The sequence below is a fragment of the Leptidea sinapis genome, chromosome 5 (genome assembly GCF_905404315.1).
Source record: "Leptidea sinapis chromosome 5, ilLepSina1.1, whole genome shotgun sequence".
NCBI classification, from domain to species: Eukaryota; Metazoa; Arthropoda; class Insecta; order Lepidoptera; family Pieridae; genus Leptidea; species Leptidea sinapis.
In genome coordinates, this window is record NC_066269.1 from 4165323 (window position 1) to 4191745 (window position 26423).

Below are 26423 nucleotides of genomic sequence, written 5' to 3' on the forward strand. Positions count from 1 at the left end.
GAAATTGTTTCACAGCGGAACTGTCAAACCGTGCATCACTAAATTCTCTCATAGAGAATATGTCCATACAAAACATTTTCAATTGTGAGTCCCAAATCGAAATAAAAACTATCCTATCTCTCTAGTTGAACCAAACTAACTCCATGAAGAAATCCCCATTAAAATCCGTTCATTAGTTTAGGAGTCCATCGCGGACAAACAACGTGTCACGTAATTTATATATATTAAGATAACAAGCATATAAAAGAAAAAATTTATTTGTTTATAGGAACCGAGTGACAGGAATACTATTGCACTACTGTTCAGTTCAACAAACGAAAATACATCAGACAAAGTTGCGATACAAACCCTAAAAATGATACGCTGGAAAATTCCTGCTTGTACAATGTTGAAACAGAACCCTAGAGACTTAGCCGAGTGCCACAGAGCATGAACAAATTACTCTATTCAAACCATAGCATAATTATCTCTTACTAGGTTTTCCCGTTTTAAAAACTCGCAGAAATCATGCACACAACACTTAGCTCTAAAATAAAGGCCCGCTTCCCGTTTTGGGTGTAAATAATGTTTAAATTAGGTCGTGCAAGTCTGTAATGGTGTCTGGCGTCCGCTCGGCGAATGTTAAACACTTAATATTAAGTCTTGAGCTCGCTACGTTTATTTCATAACTGATTATGTTAGGGGATGGCTTGTTTATACTTCGACTGGCTCTGACTAGCAATACACCGAGTACTCTTGTGTTTTCTTAGATTAAGGATTTCTATCGATTATGTATAGTGAAACCGAGCGATGTTGATCTTTTTATAATTTTAAGACTTAAGACGCTATGTGTTAGGTACACATAGCGTCTTAAGTTTCGGCCATTAGGCTGGTTTCAAAAATTCCCGCGATGTTAAATTCTATTGTCTAGTGTATTCTGTACATCACTATTGACTATTCAATTTTAAAGTATTCACTTACAGCCATAAGGCCGGTGTTTGGTGTTATCGACGTTAAAAAGTTTTTTTTTGGGAAAAAAGTAAGTATTTTAAAATTTTCTGAACTTTTATATGCCATTAGATCTTTTATTTAACTAGTAGTACAATAATAAACTTACGAGATGAGTAACCCTAAATTATTTGAAATCCACCGTTTTATAGAAGTTGTGTTGTACCTCGGTCTCTCTCAATTAGTTGTACTTTGGCCAGGGCACATTTAGATATTGTACTTTGGCAGGAGAATATTTTCTTAAATTATATCACATTCACAATATAATATTCCTAATAAAGTGTAAAAGTTTCTGTCTCATTAGAAAAAATACTCTATAACTATCTTTTTGATTTTGTTCAGAATTTGTAAGTTCTTTCTTGTTAAATATTAATTTAAATGAATGAAACAGTTTTATTTAAGAATTGTTATATTTTCCATAAATTAACCCATTTTCCTCAATGTGTCCTAGGGACACTATAGTACTGGCTACATGGGATATGTTGTACCTTGGCCATACATCCCTTTTTGGAGTTTACTCCTTAAGAATCGACTCTCATATAAGGCGCCCGGTATGAGAAATATATGGAGAGTAAAACCTACTCCTCAAATGGCATAGTAACGTTTTTGGTGCGCATCATTCCTCGCGCACTTTTTCACTTTCTTTTATTTTGAAGCTTAATTATATTATTGAAATTGATTTATTATTATACTTTCATAAAGTTAAGTGAAAATTCTATAAATTATGGAAGAAAGTGGTGTGAATAATAGTGCCGGAAAATCTGATAAGCACGTGGGTAGGTACTAAGTAAGTTACAATTCATACATTAATATGACATGTATTGTATATATAAACATGTGTGCTTTGTATTTATTAAATATTGAATTATCAATATAGTTCATACAAATTTGTATGAGCTATGCATATTATTAAATGTTTAATTTAATATGGAGAGTATATATAGCGCGTTTCACGCCAAATAGAATTTTTTTAACCTAACCTATTTTTTTTAAATATCTAAATTATTTTTTTAATTATTATGATTTATTTTCTATTAACTATTTTTGTAGTTTCAGTTATGATAATTAATGATTCGATAATATAATTATAATGATGTAATCATGTAAGATCTACTTAAATGTAAAATATTTCATATATATATAATATTTATTAATGCGTTTATTTACCTTTACATATGATGTCGATCTTTTTAAATTAATACGCTTTTATTAGCTTTATGTATGTTTGTAACAGACTCAATTCGACTTGATTTTGTTTAGTACCTGTTCAAAGACAATCGTTCTTGAGGAGTAAACTCCAGTCGTGCATCGGAGCTGACACATACACTTTTTTCGTTTTAATTATTAAAACACATCTAAGTATGAGATATACATTTATGATATTTTGGTGGTGAATACTCAAATAATTAACCTTTCAAATAATCATCAAATATGCAAAAATGGTTTGAGTATAGTTCGTCAAATAAAAATAAGAAAAAGATATCTAAAAAATCTGTTCTAGGTACAACAGGTTCCCTACATATATTCTATACTTCTTCTTTCGTGACTCTTTCTTTTACTTTGGTTGGGAGTTAGTGGTGTATCTTCTTTCTTTTATCTTCTCTTTGGTACAGTTTTGTTACAATTTTACTACATTTGTCTTATCCCATTGTCGTGCACCCTGCTTATCCCCCTTAGGTTAAGGATTGGTCTACGCTGCGCTCCAACTAGATAACGCACTACCTAAGAACAATAGCTTTTTATTACGGCAACTATTAGATGCTTGTGTGCGTGGCATCTTGACACTCAATGGCATCTTTCAAATTTGTAATATACGCTTCGTGTTATTTTACTTCGTGCAGTATTATTATTTTTACAAAGTTTGCCTTCGCAACCCGCAAATTTTAGTTTCAATTATTAGCAAAGTTTAACAGGACATGTGGCACGTCAACGTCTCACATTGTACGAGACTGGCTCGAGTACGCCCACTTGGGCATAGCATTAGTTGTCGCAATTTGCGAATACGCCTGCAGTATCTAGCGCAGCGGAGACCAGTCCTTTTCGATGTTTTCTCATCAATGTGATGTTCTCCTATTTATTTTGATACTTTTCTTCAATTTAGTTATAAGTCACCCTTTTCTATCAAATCATCGTATATTTTACCATGCACGTGACTTTCACCGTAAATATTGTTTTAGTTTTGTAAAAATAAGTCATGTACTAACTGCACTCTTTTCAATTAACAACTTTCATTTTTAACAAGATTTCGATCAACGATACATCACTCGAACGGTGGGCTCAGTTGGAAGAGAGCTCGCACGGAACGCGAGAGATCGCGGATCGAATACCGCATCGTTCATTAAAAAAATATTTATTTCATTTTAAACATTCAAATCTTTGAACTATTTGAAAAATGAGAATAGATCGTTGCGTCCCATTATTTACAGCATATTAAAACGCTGATTTACAGTCAATAAAATGTTAGAAGTCGGTTCTCTTTTAAATTTTTCTTTCAAGTGTTCAACATTTACAGAGAAGAATTCTCCGGAATATTAGCATGTCTTAAATATTTATGTGCAGTACCCACGCGTTCCGGTCGACAATAAAATATGATACTGCGATATACACGACTTAAAACTCGCTTCCGGAACAGAATCGCTTGTTTTCTTAATTAGTTGACGCAATAATCACGTCTCTGTTTATACTGTCAAAATATTAATTAATTTATTTATTCAGGAACAAAACAGAGTTACAAATATACAGAAACTAGAAGACAAAACAGTTCCATAAATTAAATACTAATTATGTTTACAATGGACAATAATGCAACACAAAAAACAACAAAGATATTTTAAACGAAAATTCAAAGTTATAAGAGTATAGTTAAGAACAGGATACAGCAACAATGATTTTATTATTTAGAGTTACTAATTTTTTAAATTGAGTATAATATCACCTTATATTTTCTTATATTTTTGTATTTTTGATGAAAATATATCAATTTCAGTGAGATGTATATTGTAAAAACTACAAGAGCACCTCACAAATGTATTTCTTGCATAATAAATAATAATCTAATAACCAGCCTAATTTTTAAACCAGAGGAGATTCGCGGTGTTATAAATTTAATTATGTGTTATATTAAATGCATTCTTTGAATGTTATTGTCTTAGAATGAGCAGCGAATACTCCATAGGGAGTGCCGCTTGCGCCTCTCTCTCCCAAGAGAAGGTCACCTCCGATGAAGGCTTAGAGGGCACTTGCCCAAAGCCAACCACTGGTGTTGTTTAGTGGGTTTGGTTTTACGTGAGTCCCACATAACCAACGCAGACTTAGGCTGCGTTGCTTAGCCATTTCCCTTTGTCTAAGCGCAAAATAAAGGATGTGATTTATATACAATTAAGAACCGGGGAAGGGCGCTGGTGTGGGACGCGACTTGCGTCGACACTCTGGCTCCTTCTCATGTCCAAGTTACGTCAGTTGGTGCAAGACAGCAAGCGTCGCAAATATGACGGTCTCAGTGAGTCATATATCTTTGTGCCGTTTGAGGCCGACCTCGTGGGGCCCAGAGGCGCGGAAAATGTACAAGGTACTATATAAGCGTCTCAATAAGGCTACTGGTAACCCAAGCGCTGGCAGCTATTTCGGTCACCGAATCAGCCTAGCATCCAACGCGGAAATGCTGCCACTATTCTAGGTACGCTTCCAAGTAATGGTACTGCGTAATGATATTGGATGACAAGATGGACCGACGATCTGGTCAAGATCACCGAAATACGTTAGACGAGGGCAGTGCAGGACCGGTCTTGTTGGAGATTTTGGGGGAGGCCTTTGTCCAGCAGTTGACGTCTTCCTGTTGATAATGATGATGAACCTTGAAGTAAGAAATTTATTGATTCACTTTCACCAGTTTTGTTTCATTTGAAACTAGTAATCTGTACCCTCATCTATAAATAAACAAAGAACAGAATAGAACAGAGAAAAGATAACCAAACTCATATCGTGTAAAGATATAATAAATATTTTAATTTTATGTAGTCGTAGTATTGTGAATATAGTTAAAAGATGACCTTAATAAAATAAGAACCCCGATAAGGGAATTACTTCTCTAAATGTTGCTCAATTATCTCATCGAAACGCCCTAGTGATGACTATCATCACAGATTTAAGGCGAAGAGTAAGCAGAAAACACGCAAACATGGTGTTTTTAGACAAGTTTTGTGGTGAAAGTATAGCATTTCGAGCTATGAACACTACTTAATCCTGTTACACATATCCTTAAGTCTTATTTGTAGGTTGCTAATGCTTGCTGTTGGTTATAGTTAACACTGCCGAGCCTTTTCGAACTACAACTTTTCTTTGAAGTTAAACAAGTTTTTTGGCATGGCGTGACGGTTTTTTTTTGGTACTTCTCTCAGAAAATTTATTTTTATAGCTTGTACTTTTTTGTGTAGGTTCATTTATTCAGATTAGTAGTGAATAACGAGGATTGTAAGCATATAAACTGTTTTCCAACCAAGAATTTTGAAAATATTGGCTTTGTTACATAGATAGAAATCTTACAGCTCTTGAACTATTACTCATGTTGATATGTACAATTAAAGATGGTTACAGTAATCATACACTTGTAGCCAATGCCATGAAACTAATAATAAAGTATTTAATGTGGTACAGTAACAGGTGGTTTGTAAATTATCTTTCCAACTGACAAACGATCTGCAGGAATGCATAGTTTCAAATTATGGTTTTAGGGTTCGTTTTGAGTAGATTACGAAATACGGGTAGGAAAACATATTTCGCAAAAGTTCCGTTCCGTTCATGCCTAAATTTTTAAACTACCGATTACTATAAAATATACCAGTGGGAGGCTCCTTTGCACAGGATGTCGGCTAGATTATGGGTACTAAAACGGCGCCTATTTCTGCCGTGAAGCAGAAATGTGTAAATATTATTGTGTTTCGGCCAGAAAGGCGCCGGAGCTAGTGAAATTACTGGGCAAATGAGACTTAACATCATATCTCTCAAGGTGACGAGCGCAATTGTAGTGCCGCTCAGAATTTCTGGGTTTTTCAAGAATCCTGAGCGGCACTCCATTGTAATGGGTAGGGTGTATCAATTACCATCAGCTGAACGTCCTGCTCGTTTCGTGCCTTATTTAAAAAAAAAAAAGAAAACATATTTTTTAAGTTTAGTTCCGTAATTCGTGCCAAAATTGTTAAACTACCGATTACAATACAATACACTCATTATATAAATCCTTTAGTGGATCATAAACATAATAACTCAAGACTCGGATGCTGTAATTCGGGTCAAAAAACGCTGTAATCCGAGAGATTACGTCGCGGTTGTTATCAGCACAAGAAAATACCAAGATTAACACATCTGCATAGCTTACTTATACTATATATTACACTCATTGACCCCGTCTGTAGTAAATCTAAATTATGAAGATATTAAATTAGAATTATTTATGCTTTTAAAATTTAGGTTGATACGATCAATTTGATTTCATACAATACAGCACTATTTCATACAATCAAGCAGATTCTTGAACTGAATAAACGAACGAATGAATGTATGAACGAAAACTTTATCAATTTTGTGTTTGGTAGGTCTGAGAATCGGTCAACATTTACTTTTCATCATTACTGTGACAGCATGATTTACTAAGACTTCATCACACTAACCTAAACTATAAAAGAAATACTTTTACTTGGCGAGCAAGTAATAGCTTCAATAATCTGTCAAGTAGTGATAATAATTTAGATCTCTTCTGTTCAAGCGTAGACTCTGTAAGATGTGCCTTAGCCAACAAATTCTTTACTAATAACCCTACATCTTCTTAAGTTGTTACATTAACTTTAACTTTAGTGATAATATAAATTGTTATTTTCGAATTGTATATGCTCACGTTGTCAGTTAAATTTTTCTACTCTAGCACTAATTGTGGAAACCTATAATTGGCTCTCTGTAATTATCTTAAGTATCGTTTAAGTTTTTAAAGCTGTTGGTATTCCAAATAAATAAAATAAATAAATAAATAAAATAATACTCTTAAATGATAAGGGTCACTCACCCCTAAATATTTTTTTTTTGTTTTTTTATGATATTTTTTTTTTATTTTATTATGATTCATCATTCTATAATACAAATGTTGTTCCATCCACAGATCCGCAATAGGGTTGCAACATGGCAATCAAATACAATAATTATTGTAGGACAATAAATTTATGTACGATATATTTGGTAGGACTGAGAATCGGTCGTCATCTATTTTTTATACCCCAAAAATTTTAATTATTGATTTTTTTTAATTGGCAATACAACTTTTGCTGGGTCAGCTAGCTATTATATATAAAAGATTTCCGCCTATGTACTGTCTCATCTCGATATCTCTAGAACTATAACGCGGAGAGACTTGAAATTTGGTAGAAATATTCCTTTCGCCGAGTAGAGGTTAGCTAAGAATTTGGATTTTACAAAATTCCATCCACTAGAGTTTTTTTAATTATGAACAGAACAACGTCTGTCGGGACATCTAGTATATTATAAAACTGTAGAGTCGACGTGTTTGTACCACCGACAAAATTGATTCCAAATCCACCTTGTTGATAATTTTTTTTTAATAGTTTTATATTTACACCATAACAACATACATGACGATGACAACTTTTTGAATCGTTACTGTTCGCTGGAAAAAAGTATTAAAACATTTTTTTTTGATAATTTTTTGTTTGGGGTAGTTTTAAGATATAACTGATCGTGTTGCTGAAAATCGCGAAAAACTTAAATTTTTACCATTGGACCTCGAGTAAATTTTTTTCCTCACACGGGAATGATGGGGAACATTAAAATTTATCTATAATTATGTTTCAACAATTTTACTGATTTTCAGCTTGTTGCAATTTTATGCACCTTGAAATACTTTTATGATAAAACTTACCGTGTTGGTGAAAACCGCGAAAAAGCTTACAAAATTAAGATCACCATATTTCTATAGATGGGTGTTAACGAATGCAATGCTCATAGTAAGGGCTGTGACCGGTCCAGAGGTCGATTACTGAACACATCGCAGGTACAATAAAATATAATGTAGGCTGGATCAAATATTGAAAGTGGATTCATATAAAAGTGCTTTCAATTTGATTGATACAGATTACAGATTTAGGTCGCGGATTGTAAAGTACGCAATGATATTCATAGCTAGCTATATATGAACTATATACTGCTATATACGAACATAACATCTTACCAGTGGGAGGCTCCTTTAGGCTCCGGCTAGATTATGGGTACCAGAACGGCGCCTATTTCTGCCGTGAAGCAGTGTATGCACATGTGTAAGCACTGTGTTTCAGTCTGAAGGGCGCCGTAGCTAGTGAAGTTACTGGGCAAATGAGACTTGACAACTTATGTCTCAAGGTGACGAGCGCAGTTGTAGGGCAGCTCAGAATATTTGCCAAAGTGTGCGTTAGCTAGTGGCTTATATATGAGATTATTAATAATTATACCTTCAAAATTCCGATTAGTTTTTAAATAATTTTGCTCTTAATAGTGATTTTCATTATTATAGCACTAGAAATAAGGGATTGCTCATAACTAATTCTAGTAGGATTCATAAGATACATGACAAAAAATGCTGGTAGAGTTTCTTGCGCCGCTTCTTCTTTCTCAGAGCGCCATTTGTTTCCGAAGCGGTAGTGGTTACTAGTGGTTATTAGAAATGACATCAAAAATAATTCTAAATGAATCAATTTTGAGAAAAAAAAATGCCATTTATGCCTTGCCTTTAATACTTAAAATTTATTAGTTGACTTGCAATGTCCCGCGGTTTCACTCGCGTACATACCGATCTCGTGGAAGAAGAAAGTCTACTAAGTCGTGCTATAGATTTATTTTTGTTAACATAAAATGTTTATATCATTTAGTTATCATTTTATTATTTATTATTTTCTTTTTAAATTCGTTATATCTTTTGAATGGAATGTCCGATTTTAATAATTTAGAAAGTATTTTACAGTTACTGAAATACGGTATTCAATACATTTTCAATGCGATAAGGATTAATACAGTGGTATGAATAATATGGTTTGATTATTGTCGGCACTTTTATCAACTTTTAAAATGTATAAAAGTAGTTATAGTGACATAAGTACAGTACTATTTTTTTCAAACCTTGGGTTATATTATTGCATTTTTGGGGATCACATTTTTTTTTGAAAATGTTATATAACCTATGTCACTCAGTGAAGATGCAACATTCTAATAGTGAAGGAATCTTCGAAATCGGTCCAGTAGTTTTTGTGTGAAAGCATTACAAATATACATACAAAAACAAATGTTTCCTCTTTTTAATATCAGTTTAGATGAAAAGGATCAACATGAGATAAATCATTAAATAAAATGGATCAACACTAAGGTATCGCTAGCATCATAATCTACATTGTTAAGAAAGTACAAAAGTATGTAAGTGAGCTGTCGGAAAATGTTTGAAGGCAGGTATGATGTCGTAACCCGTGTTACAGTTTAACACACTCTATTTATAAATCTGTTTATCGCGACCCGTTTACAATTTTTATTATCTCAATTTAAGGCCAGCGTTACACTGCACCGAAACTCGAATGCGATAAAGAATACAGTTATGTCGAATGTTCGCGAGAATTCGGTAGGTACTGAACGAACTTTAAGCTTGGAGTAGGTAACGTCCCAAATGCCGCAGTGTCTGAAGACGAAGGTTTTCAACCAGTATGTGTTGCCAATGATGACTTACGGTACGCAGACGTGACGTCACTAATTTTGGGCCTTATGAGGAAGCTCATTGTTGCTCAAAGAGCATTGGAGAGGGCTATGCTCGGAGTTACCCTTGCGAGATCGAATCAGAAATGAGGAGATCCGCAGAAGAACTAAAGTCATCGATATAGCCCAAATGATTGCGAAACCTAAGTGGCAGTGGGCAGGGCACATAGTTCGACGGACAAATGCTGGTGGGGCAGCAAAGTCCTGGAATGGAGACCACGAACCGGAATCTGGACTGTCAGAAATTTATTGATTCACTATAGCATGTTGTGTTGAAAAAATTCTGAATAACCAGTTATGTTTGATTTGAAACTAGTAAACTGTGCTCTCGAATATACATAAACAAAGAACAGAATAAAGAAAAATTTACTTAATTCATATCGTGTAAAGAAAATTTTTCTTAAAGATATACTATACATAAAGATATTACAACACTTTCTAAATAGTCAAATGTAATCGCTCCATGTGAATCCTGTTGTAAGAAGAATCGCTTATTATCAATCCATCATACATACAAAGAATTGAGATTATAAAATTTACCAATGGCTTCTTTGCACAGGATGCCGGCTAGATTATGGGACCCACAACGGCGCCTATTTCTGCCGTGAAGCAGTAATGTGTAAACATTACTGTGTTTCGGTCTGAAGGGCGTCGTAGCTAGTGAAATTACTGGGAAAATGAGACTTAACATCTTATGTCTCTAAGTGACGAGTGCAATAATTGTAGTGCCACTCAGAATTTTTGGGCTTTTCAAGAATCCTGAGCGGCACTGCATTCTAATGGGCAGAACGTATAAATTATCATCAGCTGAAGGTCCTGCTCGTCTTGTCCCGTATTTTCATAAAAAATGTTGTTTGACAAACATGTTTCATAGGTGGATAGACACGGAAATGGGAGAGTTCCTAAATCTTTAAACAGTGGTTGACATGAATCTAAATATATAGCTCTTAAACATCTCTTTTGGGCTATGAATTTTGAACTCAACTTAATCTTTAAGATATTATAAGCTGTGTCGACATATCACACTTCATTCATTCACGATGTTATAAACAGCAGTTATAACAAGATCCCCAAAAAGCTTTTAATATCTTTCAAATGAATCAATATCTCTTAAATAGATTTTCGATCGATTGATGTCTCGCACCTGGCAAATTATATAAACAACTATGATTCTATCTGTTCTGTATGTTCCGTTTCCTATCAGTCTTCATTGTCTCAACAATGCTCACAAGATACATTGACAAGTTCCTCGGTACAATGTTTTGTATGTCAAACACTTAAGGCCTTACAAATAATCTTGGTATGATGTTATAACTGAGAATAAACCAAGTATATACAAAATGTTTACAAATATACATTTTGCTTATGATTGGTTTATTCGGACGTATAAGTTTCCTATTTGCAAGGCTGCTTGTCATTCGGAATACCTCAGTATAATCATTGTATTGACATTATTTTGCATATTCTTAGTTTATTCTCATGTATAACTTTATACCAAGTTTATTTGTAAGGCCGTTATGATTTTTGTTCAAGGTGTATTTAGCAACTTTTTATTTAAAAACGTGCGGTTTTCAAGGAATATTCTGACACGTACAATCAAACTGCGAAGAAGAGGTTCTCTCATACAACATATCTTCAAAAACAGCTCTTATAGCTTCATAAAAGTCAACAATGCTCCAGTGATTCCTCTGGTGTTGCAAGAGAATATAGGTGGCGGTGATCACTTAACAACCACCACCACACGCTCTTTTGTCCTATATTTATATAAAAAAAAGTAATATTTATCCATTGACATAGCCAAATAATATGATAACATATTGAAATAATATATGCTCGGAGTTTCCCTGCGAGATCGAATCAGAAATGAGGAGATCCGTAAGAGCACCCAAAGTAACCGACATAGTCCAAACGATTACGAAACTGAAGTGGCAGTGGGCAGGGCACATAGTTCGACGGACAGATGGCCGTTGGGGCAGTAAAGTCCTCGAATGGCGACCACGTACCGGAAGACGCAGTGTTGGCAGGCCCCCCACAAGATGGACCGACAATCTGGTCAAGATCGCCGGAATACGCTGGATGAGGGCAGCGCAGGACCGATCGTCGTGGAAATTTTTGGGGGAGGCCTTTGTCCAGCAGAGGACGTCTTCCGGCTGATGATGATGATGATGATGAATATAGTAAACGAATATAGTAAAAAATTTTTTATATATTTTTACCACACAAACGTTTTTAACAATTCTTTAGAATTTCGTAATACATTTGCTTTGAATATTATCTGGAAGCTTGTTGTAAAAGCATATACATCGCCCTACAAAAGACTAAAAACTCGACTTAGTCGAGTAGTAGGCATTATAAGTTTATGTTTGTTCCTGGTGTTAACATTATGGTTATGACAGTTTCTAGCAAATTCACTTAAGTGCCTATATATAACATTATCAAGAATATATTGAGAGGCAACAGTCAAGATGCTTATTTCCTTAAATTTTTCCCTCAATGATGCTTTAGGTTATAAATAGCACGAATAGTTCTCTTCTGCAGCACAAAGATGGTATTGATATAGGCTTTATTGCCCCATAGCAATATACCATAGGACATAATACTGTGAAAATAACTAAAGAAAACTAGACGCGCTGTATCTACGTCGGTTAATTGTCTTATCTTTTAAACCGCGTATGCTGCAGAACCAAGTCCATTAGGCCAGCCTTCTATATTGTAATTTAGACAAAACAAAGAAAATAATAGACAAAACAAAGAAAACAGCAATTTGCGTAAACGTCATAATATAAGTTTTTTTTTTCAATTTGTGATAATATTATCAAAGTTATAATAATATACACAACGTCCACAATGTCCCACAACTTATAAAGCTTTCATAAAAGCCTTGAAAAGTTTAAGCAACAATAATCTAGAGATATTTATTGGAATTGAAAAAAATTGTAATATTAAGATTTACGACCAATTGCAATTTAGAGTGGACGCCTCTGGCACTCTTACCCAAAGTGTTAGTTCAATAATTAAGTAGTTTCTTTATCCTTCCAGCTGTCACGTCAAATCTGGAGGAATCCTGAATCATCCTCTAATTTTGGTTCATAAAAAATAAACATTATATTCCCAGAAGCGAGACCTATAACCTAAAATAGTAAATTTTTGCCCAGTAATATCACTAGCTACAGAACACACACAATTATGCTTGCACTTATCTGCTTCATGGCAGAAAAGGACGCCGTTGTGGAACCCATAATGTAGCCGGCATCCTGCACAAAGAAGCCTCCCACTGTTATATTCCCTGTCACCTCTTATGACACCCTTGGGCCTGGGACTTCCCTATTCTATTTATGCCCCGGGGAAGGACAGGGAAAGATAAACTAATTACTATCACTCACCTGAAAGAATAGGCAGAAACACACCCATTGGTAGTACTTGTAGATCTTCCTGTCATTCATATCTTCCTTCCCGTTCTCCCTGCTGTTTCCTATACCAGGATATGGGACTTCCACGCCAACTTTCTTGTTAAAGAAGCTCTTGAGAGTATACGTGGAGTGAATCCAGCAGTAGGTATTTAGCACGTCTTCAGGGATATCCTTGGTATGGATGCAGTCTATTGGATTTCCAACGTATTGCCTCGTAGTGACTATCAGACTAAACGATATCAACAGTATAACAGTAATTGAATAGTGCAATCGAAACACAGGCGAATCGATATGGACATAGTTCACTTTTATAAGATTCTTTAAACCCCGAAACACGTCTAACATTTTAAACGTCCAATACACTCGTGGAGGTTCGTCTTTAACATTATTTAATTATATTATTGTATTGAGCACCATAAGAAAACACGTTTGATGTTATAAGGCACTTGTATTAGGCAGTGTTCTCATTACAGCAATTCGCTCGAATGCACTTTTTTCGGTATTTTAATAAACTTTATGAACGACAACGTGTCGTGCTTTCTCCGTTTCATGTTTCATCTATCGTGTATTGATAGATCGGCATGAGGCTGGAAGTTGAGTAGGTTTTTGGCTGCAGTTTTGGATATTAATATTCGTTGGAAACCGGAGCGCTTGGAGTGGTTTAGGACGGTGCAGTGTTGTCGCGCGCAGGTCATCCGCCGTGTAATTGGGAAATTATGGAGCGAGAAAATTAATGGTTTTACATGAGCTTAGTATATTTAACTTTATCATTCTTTTTTATCATTCGGTTTTGACATTATTATTTTTCAAATGATTTGAGTTTTCTTTAGTGTTAATTCCGCCAATATTTGTCTTTAAACAATTCGACACGCGTTTCGCCGCTACACGAGGCATCCTCAGGACGTGTTGTCTCGCCAAAATCTGGCACGAGACTCTCGTTTGTTGTTTAAAGACAAATATTGGCGGAATTAACACTAAAGAAAACTCAAATCATTTGGATAATTGTGGATTTCCGCAAAGTAACGCCTACTTCAATAAATTATTATTTTTATCCCGGGTTGGAATCCCGGTAGGTAATGTCATTGTGTTCCTGTGTAAGGGATTTTGCTAATTTGTAGAAATTGGTGGTGTTATTCACTATAAGCTTTCTCCGATCTGGTCAAGCAATATCTGAAGATATCTACTGTGTTGAACTCCGAATAATGACAGCAAAACTAGCAGTGAAACAGCCCCGACTCATGAATCGATCTTCACCATTATTGCTCCATGATAACGAAGAACTCAGACAATACGATACGAGAAACCGTTTCAGCTCTGCAGGAACTACAATTAGAAGCCATTCGTCACCCTCCATATTTGTATAAATTTGACATAATTAATAAAGATGATAAAAAGGCTAAGTTTGAGCCCTTTTTGTTGAGACTGAACTTTTTAAAAGTTCAGGACACTGGATAAGGATAATTATCTGACTTTTAAGGGTCCTACACCACACATAAAAGGACGGGATGTGATTGTGTCCGGTGTTTGTCTGTCTTGCTATAAAGTTACATCCATAGATTAAGGATTGGTCTCCGCTGCGCTCCAACTAGATACCGCACTACCTTAGAACAATAGCTTCTTTATTACGGCAACTATTAGATGCTTGTGTGCGTGGCATCTTGACATTCAATGGCATCTTTCAAATTTTGTAACATAAGCTTCGTGTTATTTTACATTGAATCTAATTAAATACAAAATATTTACTGATGGTATGTGATCCCTACTACGCAACCCAGCCCTTAATATGAGTTTCAATTATTAGCAAAGTCAAACAGAACATGTGGCACGTCAGCGTCACATATTGAGACTAGCTCGAGTACGCCCACTTGGGCGTAGTTTTAGTTGCCGCACTTTGTCACCACGCCTGCAGTCTCTTGTTGGGGCGCATCGGAGACCAATCCTTAATCTAAGCTTTTGGTGATATTTTTCAAAGCAAAGCAAGCACATTATCAATAACTATTGAATAGATAATTCAGTATCGTACGATTAACCAAAATTTATGCATGTTTAACATGATGTCAACTATATTATGTTAAATATCACATCAAAGAATATGTAAAATATATTCAATTTAGTTTTAATATTTACAATATGCTGACAAATATTAAAACAGTCGTCGTATTAATAGAGCAAGGCATAAAATGAAATAGACGGAGCAAAATACAAGATTGAAGCAAGATTTAAAATAATTAATAATATAATGTTATTTATGAAGGCAAAATAATTTGCCATGTTCATTATTTTTAAAAAGAGCAAAAAATATTTAAAAAAAATTTTTTTAATGAAAATAAGGGATGAGTCGAGCAGAACGTTCAGGTGATGGTAATTAATGTGCCCTGCCCATTACAATGCAGTGCCGCTCAGGATTCTTGAAAAACCCCAAAAATTCTGAGTGGCACTACAACTGCGCTCGTCATCTTGAGACATAAGATATTTAGACTCTTTTGCCCAGTAATTTCACTAGCTACGGCGCCCTTCAGACCGAAACACAGTAATGCTTCACGGCAGAACGCCGTTGCAATCTAGCCGGCATCCTGTGCAAAGGAGCCTCCCACTAGTATGGGAACACGGATGATAATAAAAAGTGCGATGATAATTTATAAAAACGTATGTTAATTTAATAAAACTTCATGACATAGGTAAGAAAAGAAACATAAACAAGACGAACTAATAATAAGTAATCCCAGAAGTGAGGGTTACCACTTTAAAAAATAACAAATTGTTTAGATTTGAAAGAGCGACATATGTCAAATTCCTAATATGCAATTATTGGGGTTGAGCAGGTTAAAGTAGATCCTGTAGATAAATCCACAACCTCAGAGTTGAACAAAGACATACAATATTTATCTTGTTGGCTCAGTGGAAGAGCGCTCGCACACACCGCGAAAGGTTCGAGTCCCGCAGCGTTCATTAATTTTGTTTTCAAATTTAATTTGTGTATTAAAGAAGATGGTTTTCCTTCAATCTTACGAACGGTCAGTATTTATCATGTCATAACTTCGTGAGAAAATAAAGCAAAAATATTAAAACGTTTAATTCTGTTGTAAAATTACTACTAGATTATGATTATTTTACAGCAATAGCAATGACAATACAAAATTGTATATTTGATTAAAAACAGCACAAAAAAATCTTGCGCCGCTTCTTCTCTCTCAGAGCGCCATTTGTTTCCGAAGCGGTAGTAGTGTATAGTATATTCGGAATGACATCAAAAAGAATTCTAAAGGAATCAATTTTAAGAAAAAAAATGCCTTTTATACCTTTAAGGAAATCTTAATAATTGGTAAAATACACGGACTAGTTAAAAAAGAAGGACTCCGCGCCGTGATATCAGCCAGTGAAGCACCTTTATGTTACAGGGTAAACCAGTTACACAATTTTTTCTCTCTTAAATAATCATATATCCACAAATACTTTTATAGTATTGTTTTTACACTTTTTCACAACGCACGACGGCATTCTTAAAATATTTTATTGTGACGCAAACTGATATGGCAAATCTCATAATGGCGGCCGATCGGCTTGTATTAGTGTAAGTGTATGCGTGGGGCTATGTATTTACACGTTTACCGGCTTGTTTTGGTGCTTCACTGTTATGTAAGGTGACACGGAGTCCTTATTTTCTTACTCGTCCGTGGTAAAATATTAATCTTTCTAATAAAAAGGGTCTCTAGTTTTCGTCTGTCTATGTAGTTCGTAGTTCTATGTTCAGAGCGTCTTGTGAAGTTTTAGCGCAACTTCAAAGAAATACGAGTGTAACTGCAAGCAGGTGATGTTCGTAGCCGTGTTATAAATAATATCTGTGCTGGCTGTAAATTATCTGCGCGCGTCATAACATGCGCTCTTAGCGTGGGGTTCAACAGATGTGAAGCCAGTCACCAAAGAGGATGTAAATACTACGTAATAAAAAGCAGGACTGTCGAAGTAAAAATTTAAATTTCGTTCAACTTGACATAAGTTTGAAATAGTAGTTAATACAATAATTACAGTATCGCAATTGGCGGCGAAGTATAATCCGGCTAAGTTTGAAAGCGAACAGTTGCTTATAACGCAGTGGATGTCGGCTATCTCCGTTTTTTGCAAGATTCGTCATCATCTATCAATCTATCAATGACTGCACGTTTCATACAATAGAATAAATCGCTTTTTTGTTAGAGAATTTCGCTAGGCTGCCAATCACTGACTTATTTTTTACTCTATATATCCATTTGCCGTAATTGGCACGCCTGGCAGGCTTGGCGATAGCAGTTGATGGTGGTGCAATCTCTGAAGGATGCTGCTGCCTATCCTCCGTTTTTTGTATCCCTTAGTCTCCTCTTACGACACCCACGGGAGGTGATGAGGTGGTGCAATTCTGGTGCGACATTACACGCACGAAATGCACTACTTACGTTCAGTGCCGTTGCAAATATTTAATTTTATATGTTTATTCTTAATATTTTTGTAATATATTCTGTTTTTTCTACAATAAATAATATTTTCACAAATTGTTTAGATTTACAAGAGCGACATCTCAAGTCTATTTCCTAATATGGAAATATTGGGGCTGAGCAGGTTATTAACTGAAAAGAAAATCCTGTCGCTGAAGCCACAACCTGAGAGTTAAACAAATCATACAAGATTTTATCAACGATCCGTCACTAGAACGGTTGGCTCAGTTGGAAGAGCGCTCGCACGGAATGATGAGAGATGGCGATCAAGCCCGCATCGTTCATAAATATTTTTTTTTTCAAATTTAATTTGTGTAATTAATCCCAGATGTGAGGGTTATCACTTAAAAACATAACAAATTGTTTTATATAATATTTATTTCTTTTTTTTTCTCTAAGAGACCGTCTATGTATATCGTCGTACCAGGGCGATATAAAGCACGAAGAGTTCTATTCAACTCACAAAAACTATATTAACGTCAGCAGCATAAGGGATAAAAGTATATACATATAATACAGAAATACGAAAAAAATCAGAGATTTGTTCTATTAAAGTTTATAAGTTCCAAAGTCCCAGCCTAGTCCGTAGTATTTATATCCGAAGCAACATCTTTACGACAATGCACCGCTCTAAGCACTTAACTTAAGTTATTACCCCGGGGTCAGCATGCTGCGATATAAGCCATTCTTTTGGATGAGACCGTATTTTTGATGCTACACCTAATCTTATAAATTTTTCTTAAAAATAGAGTTCTTAAATTATTTTAAAATTCGCAGTTTATTTTCTTTTAGCGGAATCTCCCCCTTTGTGGAAAGACATGACAAAACCGTTACACAATAACTAAAAGCCTACCTATAACTACTTATGACAGCTGCAATTTTTTTTTTAGAAGTGGATCGTCACCGCCGCTTAAATTCATTTTTGTTTGACACATTTTAATAATATAAAATATCATGTAATTAACAATGGATACTAATTATCTTAATCATTTGCTATTTGTAAAGTGATATCACTCACTTTTGGGATTTATTATATTATAAATTAAATTTGTAACCAAAATTTATGAACGATGCCCGACTCGAACCCATGACCTCTCGGATTCCGTCCGAGCGCACTTACCAACTGAGCCAACCGAGCGAGTGACGCTTTGTAATTCTTTGTATGTCTTCTCCAACTCTTGTTGTGGTTTTGGAGGCTATGGTTGCATCTAGAGGATCTACTCTGCAGTTAATAACCTGCTCAACGCCAATAATTGCATATTTAGAAATAGACTTGAGATGTCGCTCTATCACATCTAATAAATTGTTTAGATTAATAAAATTTGTATAAATTATCTAGCCATATACTGGCATAACCTGTACTATATGTGCAAAACAATGATATATTTCATAAGATATATATTTGCCTTTTTAAAGGAAACACAATATTATATAACTCAATTAAAAACAATTACAATATATTAAAACAAATAAAAACATTCCACGTCACTCATGTTTAATATAATGAATTAAATTATGAAATCGATCGAAATATTTGGATCCCGGATCACGGATATATGACTTGAGTACACAAAATAATCGTTCCTGGTTTGTGTCGAACAGTTTCAGAGCGATGTCTTGTTTAATCGTAAATTTTGGCTTCATTCCATATCGATATATATTAACTTCTATTATAAATGCAGGTTAGTTTGTACGGTGTACTGTCCGAGCCCTATTCCTTTATAATTATTAATGTAATGTTATTATTTATATCTAACTGATCGGACAGCCTGGGACTAGATTGTGACTATTTTATAGCGATATAAATGACTGTACAATATTGTATATTTTTATTGAAAAGAGCGAAAAAAAAGAATGCTGGGAGAGTTTCTTGCGCCGCTTCTTATCTCTCAGAGCGCCATTTGTTTCCGAAGCGGTAGTAGTATCTAGTATTAGAAATGACATCAAAAAGAATTCTAAAGGAAACAATTTTGAGAAAAAAAATGCCTTTTATATTTATTTATTTCATAAAATCTACAGCACATTACATGTCTTATTACCTAAGTAATAAAGTACAAATCATTGGCCAACAGTGATTTTATATTATACTAGTGAACTCGACAGACGTTGTCCTGTACACACGTCTTAAATTTGAAAAATCGGTCCAGCCGTTAGGAGGAGTTCACTAACATACACATGAGCAGGAGAATTATATTATATAGACGGAATTGAGCATCTAAACCAATCTCAAATTCACTGGAACACACAAAATAATCATCAAAATCGGTCGAGCCATTTAGGAGGTAGTTCAATTGTGAATCTAAACTATTCTCAAATCTACCTGAAGACACACAGAAAGTTTAGTTTCATTAAAGTCGGTCCAGCCGTTTAGGAGGACTTCAGTTACAACAGACGCAAAAAAGAAATATATATATATTGAGATATATGGACGGAATTGAGAATCTAAACCAATATCAAATTTACTGGAACACACAAAAAAATCATTAAAATCGGTCGAGCCGTTTAGGAGGTAGTTCAATTGTGAATCTAAACCATTCTCAAATCCACCTGTAGACACACAAAAAGTTTCATTAAAATCGGTCCAGCCGTTTTGGAGGACTTTAGTTACAACAGACGCAAAAAGGAAATATATATATATATTGAGATATATGGACGGAATTGAGAATCTAAACCAATCTCAAATTTACTGGAACAGACAAAAAAATCATCAAAATCGGTCGAGCCGTTTAGGAGGTAGTTCAATTCTTAATCTAAACCATTCTCAAATCCACCTGAAGACACACAGAAAGCTTCATTAAAATCGGTCCAGCCGTTTAGGAGGAGTTCAGTTACAACAGATGCACAAAGAAGGAAGAGAAAGAAAAAAAAAAGGTACGCATAATATCATGGTTTCTGTGTGTTTGTGTTTAGGTAAGTGTGTTGTTATTATGAGTGTTTCTTAATAAATTAGCTGGTTTGATTGATGTCATTATTGTTTAATAATGTACTTTTAACATTCAGAATAAATTTATTCTTGGTAAGGTAAAAAATATCTAAGCCTGGGTAGGACTATGTATAGAGGAGGGGAATGCGGCTCGTTAGACGATGTTGAGAGTATCTCGAGTACAAATGATTTAAGTTTTCTTTAGTGTTAATTCCGCCAATATTTATTTTTAAAACAATTCGACACGTGTTTCGCCTCTACACGAGGCATCCTCAGGACGTGTTGTCTCGCCAAAATCTGGCAGATGCCTCGTGTAGAGGCGAAACACGTGTCGAATTGTTTTAAAAACAAATATTGGCGGAATTAACACTAAAAAAAAACTTAAATCATTTGTATAATTATAGATTTCCGCAAAGTAACGCATAATTCAATAAAATGTATCTTGAGTGACAGTGTGGTACAAATAACATGGGCGTATGGCTGGTGCTCCGTTTTTATATAGATATTTAGTATTATGAACAGGCGCTCGTAACCTCTACTCTATTATATCCTGAGATTCAGGATTGGTCTCCGCTGCGGTCCAACTAGATACCGCAGGCGTAGTCGCAAAGTGTGGCAACTAATACCACGCCCAAGTGTGCGTGCCACATGTTCTATTGAAACATATCAATTGAAACTAAAATGCCGGGTTGCCAAGTATATATACCATTCAAACATTTTAGTTTCAATTATTAGCAAAGTTTAACAGAACATGTGGCACGTCAACCCCACACATTGAGGCTGGCTCCAGTACGCCTACTTGGGCGTAGTATTAGTAGCCACACTTTGCAACTACGCCTGCGGTATCTAGTTGGAGCGCAGCGGAGACCAAAGAAGCGGTTTGCCCTCCCATTAGAAGTTATCACTTCCAGAAATCTATTTGCTTTTTAAAGAAGTTATGTGAAGATATGAAGCTCACCGATTACGAATACTAACACGAAGTATTTAGCGAAACAAATGGGCCAAGGCTCTTGAAACAATAGAAAAAACACAGTTCCATTACGATTACAATAAATAACTAAAATAATCTTTCGTGACGTGACGCTTAGGGCTGCCACTATTTTTGTGAAAAATATTACCAATAATATTATTTAACTAGCTGACAAGACAGACGTAGTTATTTCTATACATAATAAACAAAATACAAATTTTTATGAATTTGTCAAAAATATTTCATAACATCAAGAATTATAACAATAATAAAATTGTTTCACAGCAGAACTGTCAAACCGTGTGTCAATAAATTTTCTCATAGAAAATATGTCCATACAAAACAAATATTGGAAATAAAAATAATTATGGGTCGCAAATCGAAATTAAAACTATCCTATCTCTCAAGTTGGACCAAACTGCACTCCATGAAGTAATCTCCATTAAAATCCGTTCATTAGTTTAGGAGTTCACTGGAAACAAACATCAAGAAACTGGATTTATATATATTAAGATCGAAGCACAATATATAAAACAGAAATAAAATTTAAAATATCACACAAAATATTAGCAGATTTTCAAAGTTCAAAATATCGCTATTGAAAGTTTTGTACTAGTATTTTGAAAATAATTTCCAGTGGTGAGCTTTATCCGCACAGAATTAGATTATGCGTAGTCTTTGAGGAGTTCAAAATTTCAGTTTCAAATGTAGCATAGTATGCACCTACATGTTCTAACGGTAACAATTAATATTAATATGAATTAAAGTTTAAATATCACAATGGAGTGTATCTTTTATCGCAAGAGAATATTGGTCTAATAATTACACGTAAGTAAACAGCTATATGTGCGCCGGAAGACGCAGTGTTGGTAGACCCCTCACAAGATGGACCGATGATCTAGTCAAGATCGCCGGAAGACGTTGGATGAGGGCAGCGCAGGACCGATCATCGTGGAAATCTTTGTGGGAGGCCTTTGTCCAGTTGTGGACGTCTCCCGGCTGATGAAGAAGAAGAAGAAGATTCAGCCATATAGCCTAGTGGCTAGTGACCCTGACTGCTGAGCTAGAGGTTACGGGTTCGAATCCCGGTAGGTGCAGACATTTATATGATGAATGTGGATGTTTGTTTCCGAGTCATGGATTTGTATGTATGTTTAGGTATATACAGGGTTTCCCAAAGTTATGGGACATGAAGGGAAAGTACCTTTAATATCGAAGATAGGCTATTTTACTGAAAGAAGACTTTATATTATTTTTAAAAGTAAGTACTTCTGCATTCAAAGATTTTCTAAAAATTACTTGCCTCGTCTGGGAATCGAACCGACTGAAATGAAAAAAAAAACACCCCTACATTTATGATGCCAATCGAAAGAATGGCCAAAAACTAATAACTCTTCTTAAGTAACATAGTATTTTAAAAGAAAGTATCGTATAAAAAATATTGTTGTCTTGTGCCCATAGCACAGGCTATGCCTAGTTTGGGGCAAGATAGTTTTTGTAAGAGTGTCAATATAAAAAAAAATCGTAATCACACGATCAGGACAAAATGGAATAGAAATATATTTATTAAACATGGGGAGGACAAAAAATATAACATACTGCAACAACACTTGGGAAGCGATGTATCAGTTCGTAAAGGGGCTTTGATATTTGGAGAAGAACTGATAAGAAACTTCCAGCCCAACTTTTAAATCATAGATATAATATAATACCATTAAATTTTAGATAACCTGTCTTCTATAATTATAATCTGCTATACAATAGTAAACTTTCTTTGTCCAGGAGGAAGCTTTAATGTATGTCTTAAATTTGTTTTTTTTTATGATAGTAAGGGACGAGAGTTCCGCTTATGGTAATTGATTCTTGAAAAACCCAAAAATTCTGAGCGGCACTATAATTGAGCTGGTCAACTTGAGACATAAGATATTGAGTCTCATTTCAACAGTGATTTCCTTAGCTACAGCGCCCTATAGACCGAAACAGTAATGTTTACTACTTTTTATTACTGCTTCACGGTTGAAATAGGCGCCATTGTGGTACCCATTATCTAGCCGGCATCCTGTGCAAAGAAGCTTCCCACCAGTAAAACTGGTGTACTCAGTCAGCCCTAGTATACTGTTTGGTATTTTATTCTAAAATTGAATACCAGGACCTTATAGGAGCCCTACTAACCCTAGCTAACCTCTTATACGGCATGTTTTTTCTTTCTTCTTGAATTGTCTTCAAATAAAATTTTTCTTGAATTCCGTAATGGTTTTTTCTTACAAACATACATTATATTCATGTATTATGTATTATTGTATTCATTGGTTCCAGGTGCAAATCCCGGTAGGTGCAAGCATTTATATGATGAATATGGATGATTGTTTCCGAGTCATGGATGTTTAAATGTATTTATGTATGTTTATATGAATTTATGTATGTTTAAGTAAGTATATTGTATTAAATATATCATTATCTTGTAACCCATAACACAGGCTATATTTGCTTAACTTGGGGCAAGATAATTTGTGTAAAAAGTGTGTCAATATATGTATATATATATTTCTCTAGAGCGCATTAATAGCCCTCTTTCTGTTAGATAAAGACAATATTATGAATCAAAAGTGTTGTTGAGATAATCTGTGAGTAATTTCAGTGCTACGCCGCGTACACCTAATCGTTCTAGCTTCCTAACGTCTGGCATATTACAACAACGTCTTTTGCGAGAAACCCACCTTAAAGGCCGGCAACGCATTTCTTGACACACCTGTGAGCCTTTTGCCCGTTTGCCCCCACTTATATATACAAATGATTTAAGTTTTCTTTATTGTTAATTCCGCCAATATTTGTTTTTAAACAATTCGACACGTGTTTCGCCTCGCCAAAATCTGGTACGAGTCTCGTGCCAGAGAAAACTTAAATCATTTGTATAATTATGGATTTCCGCAAAGCTCCGCTACTTCAATAAACCCTCTTATATAAAAAAAAAACTTAGATACCTTGAAGTTTAGAGCACACGTCTTCTAACTTAAATGTCACAACGTATCTTTTGATGCCTAGGGTTACCTCAAAATTTTCCGTTATTTGAACTTCTTGCTCGTTTGGCAATTTAAAAAAAGTATATGTGTATTATATGGACGAATAAAAAAGAAGGAATCCACGCCGTGATATTAGCAAGTAAAGCAATTTTATGCTAGTGTGTGTGCGGTTACGGGGGATACCAGCAACACAATTTTTTCTCCCTTATGGTCCCAATTACTTTAAACTCCGATTTCTTAAGTTCTGGTAGATTGTTTTACACTTTTTCACAACGCACCACGACATTTTAAAAAAAATATTTTATTGCGACGCAAACTGATCTGTCATAGACGATGGAAAATGTCATAATGGCGGCCGATCGGCTTGTATTGGTGTAAGTGTGTGCGTGGGGCTATGTATTTACACGTTAACCGGCTTGTTTTGGTGCTTCACTGTTTTGTAAGGTGACACGGAGTCCTTCTTTTTTTACTCGTCCGTGGTGTATTAGGTGGAGGTTTAAAACGTGCATATATATGAAAATGCTCGGAATTAAATAAAAACAACGTTTTTGATTTTTCTTTGATTTGTCCCCCGCCGTTCGGAAATCAAATAAAAATAATACACTGGCCTTCAAAAGTAAGTATCACACTTTTAAAATTGGGATAACGTTTTAAGTTCACAAGATATAGTTTCGAAATAAAAAGGATTCCAAAGAGAATTTAATTTTGTACATAAAAACTTTATAGTCGGTAACCTTCTTTTAAGAATTGGCTGAAAAAAAACTTCAAAAACAAAACCATTCCTTTTTCAAAGTGGACGTTTCCGAATTACAATTTTACGATTCGATTCTCCCTTTACACGTCTGATGGAAGACGAAGTGTTTACAGGCGACCTGGTGAGCGATACCTTCAAGCCTGCATCTCAGAAAGAGTCCAATACGGTGGAGGCAGTGTACATGTGTTCAGAAGGTCGCACACAGCTAGTATCCATAGAAAATGGCACCCTCACTGGGTAAAGATATGCTCAAGAGATTCTCAATGAGTATGCAGTTCCGTATTTAGCAAATATGGGTGATGGATCGATGCTGATGCATGATAATGCCCGGCCACACACGGCTCATATCGTACAAGAGTATATTCAGGAGGTCGGTATCAGCGTGATGGCTTGGCCATCAAGAAGTCCTGATCTCAACCCGATTGAACACGCCTGGGATGAGCTTGGGAGGCTAGTCAGAAATCGCAGACCACCACCTACTACCCTCAGGGCACTAAAGCAGGCCCTGGTAGAAGAATGGGAGAATATTCCCCAACATCGGCTCCGAAACCTAGTGTTCAGTATGCCAAACCGGCTGGAAGCTGTAATCAGAGCTCGAGGTTACCACCATACCAGTTATTAAAAATTAAATAACATGTAATACATTTTAGTTGAATTTTTTTACACTTAACTAAAAATGTCTATTTTCATTGTTTTATCTTTTTTAAGTTAAAAATGTTACTAATGTATAATTTTAGTTTCTAAGAATTAAAGCCTATAAAATTTACAACAAAACGTTTTTAATCTTAAATCTCTACCTTATATAGTTAAGAAAAAAAATTAATTTGAAAAGTGTGATACTTACTTTTGCAGGCCAGTGTAGTTTAAAATGAATAACTAATTAGAATTTTTAAATATTTCTAACTTTCTCAGGACGTAAACAAAAAACTCAATTTTAGGTAACTGTAGTAAGTAGATTAACTACAATTGTTAACTATATATATTTTATTTAACGATTGAGGCAGTACGAAGTCTACCGGGTCAGCTACTTCTGTAATATTTTTTGAAAATCTCCAAGTGTATTTCATTTTTATTACTAATAGCTGACCCGGCAAACGTTGTTTTGCCATATAAAGTAT

General features: G+C 35.0%; 1 protein-coding gene across 10 annotated transcripts in view; it reads right to left on the minus strand.

The window, feature by feature from the left end:
* Positions 1–26423, minus strand: part of LOC126964529 (innexin shaking-B) — a 222763-nt gene that overhangs the window by 38259 nt on the left and 158081 nt on the right. For 5 of the 10 annotated variants that reach the window (XM_050807716.1, XM_050807710.1, XM_050807713.1 and 2 more), the window contains exon 2: positions 13143–13756. The exons of 3 other annotated variants lie outside the window; for them this stretch is intronic. In XM_050807716.1, coding sequence (XP_050663673.1) covers positions 13143–13514 — 372 coding nt within the window. In that variant the 5' untranslated portion in view covers positions 13515–13756. Of the gene's footprint in view, positions 1–13142; positions 13780–26423 lie in introns of all 10 variants that reach the window. 2 more of the 10 variants (XM_050807714.1, XM_050807711.1) reach the window with 1 other exon arrangement.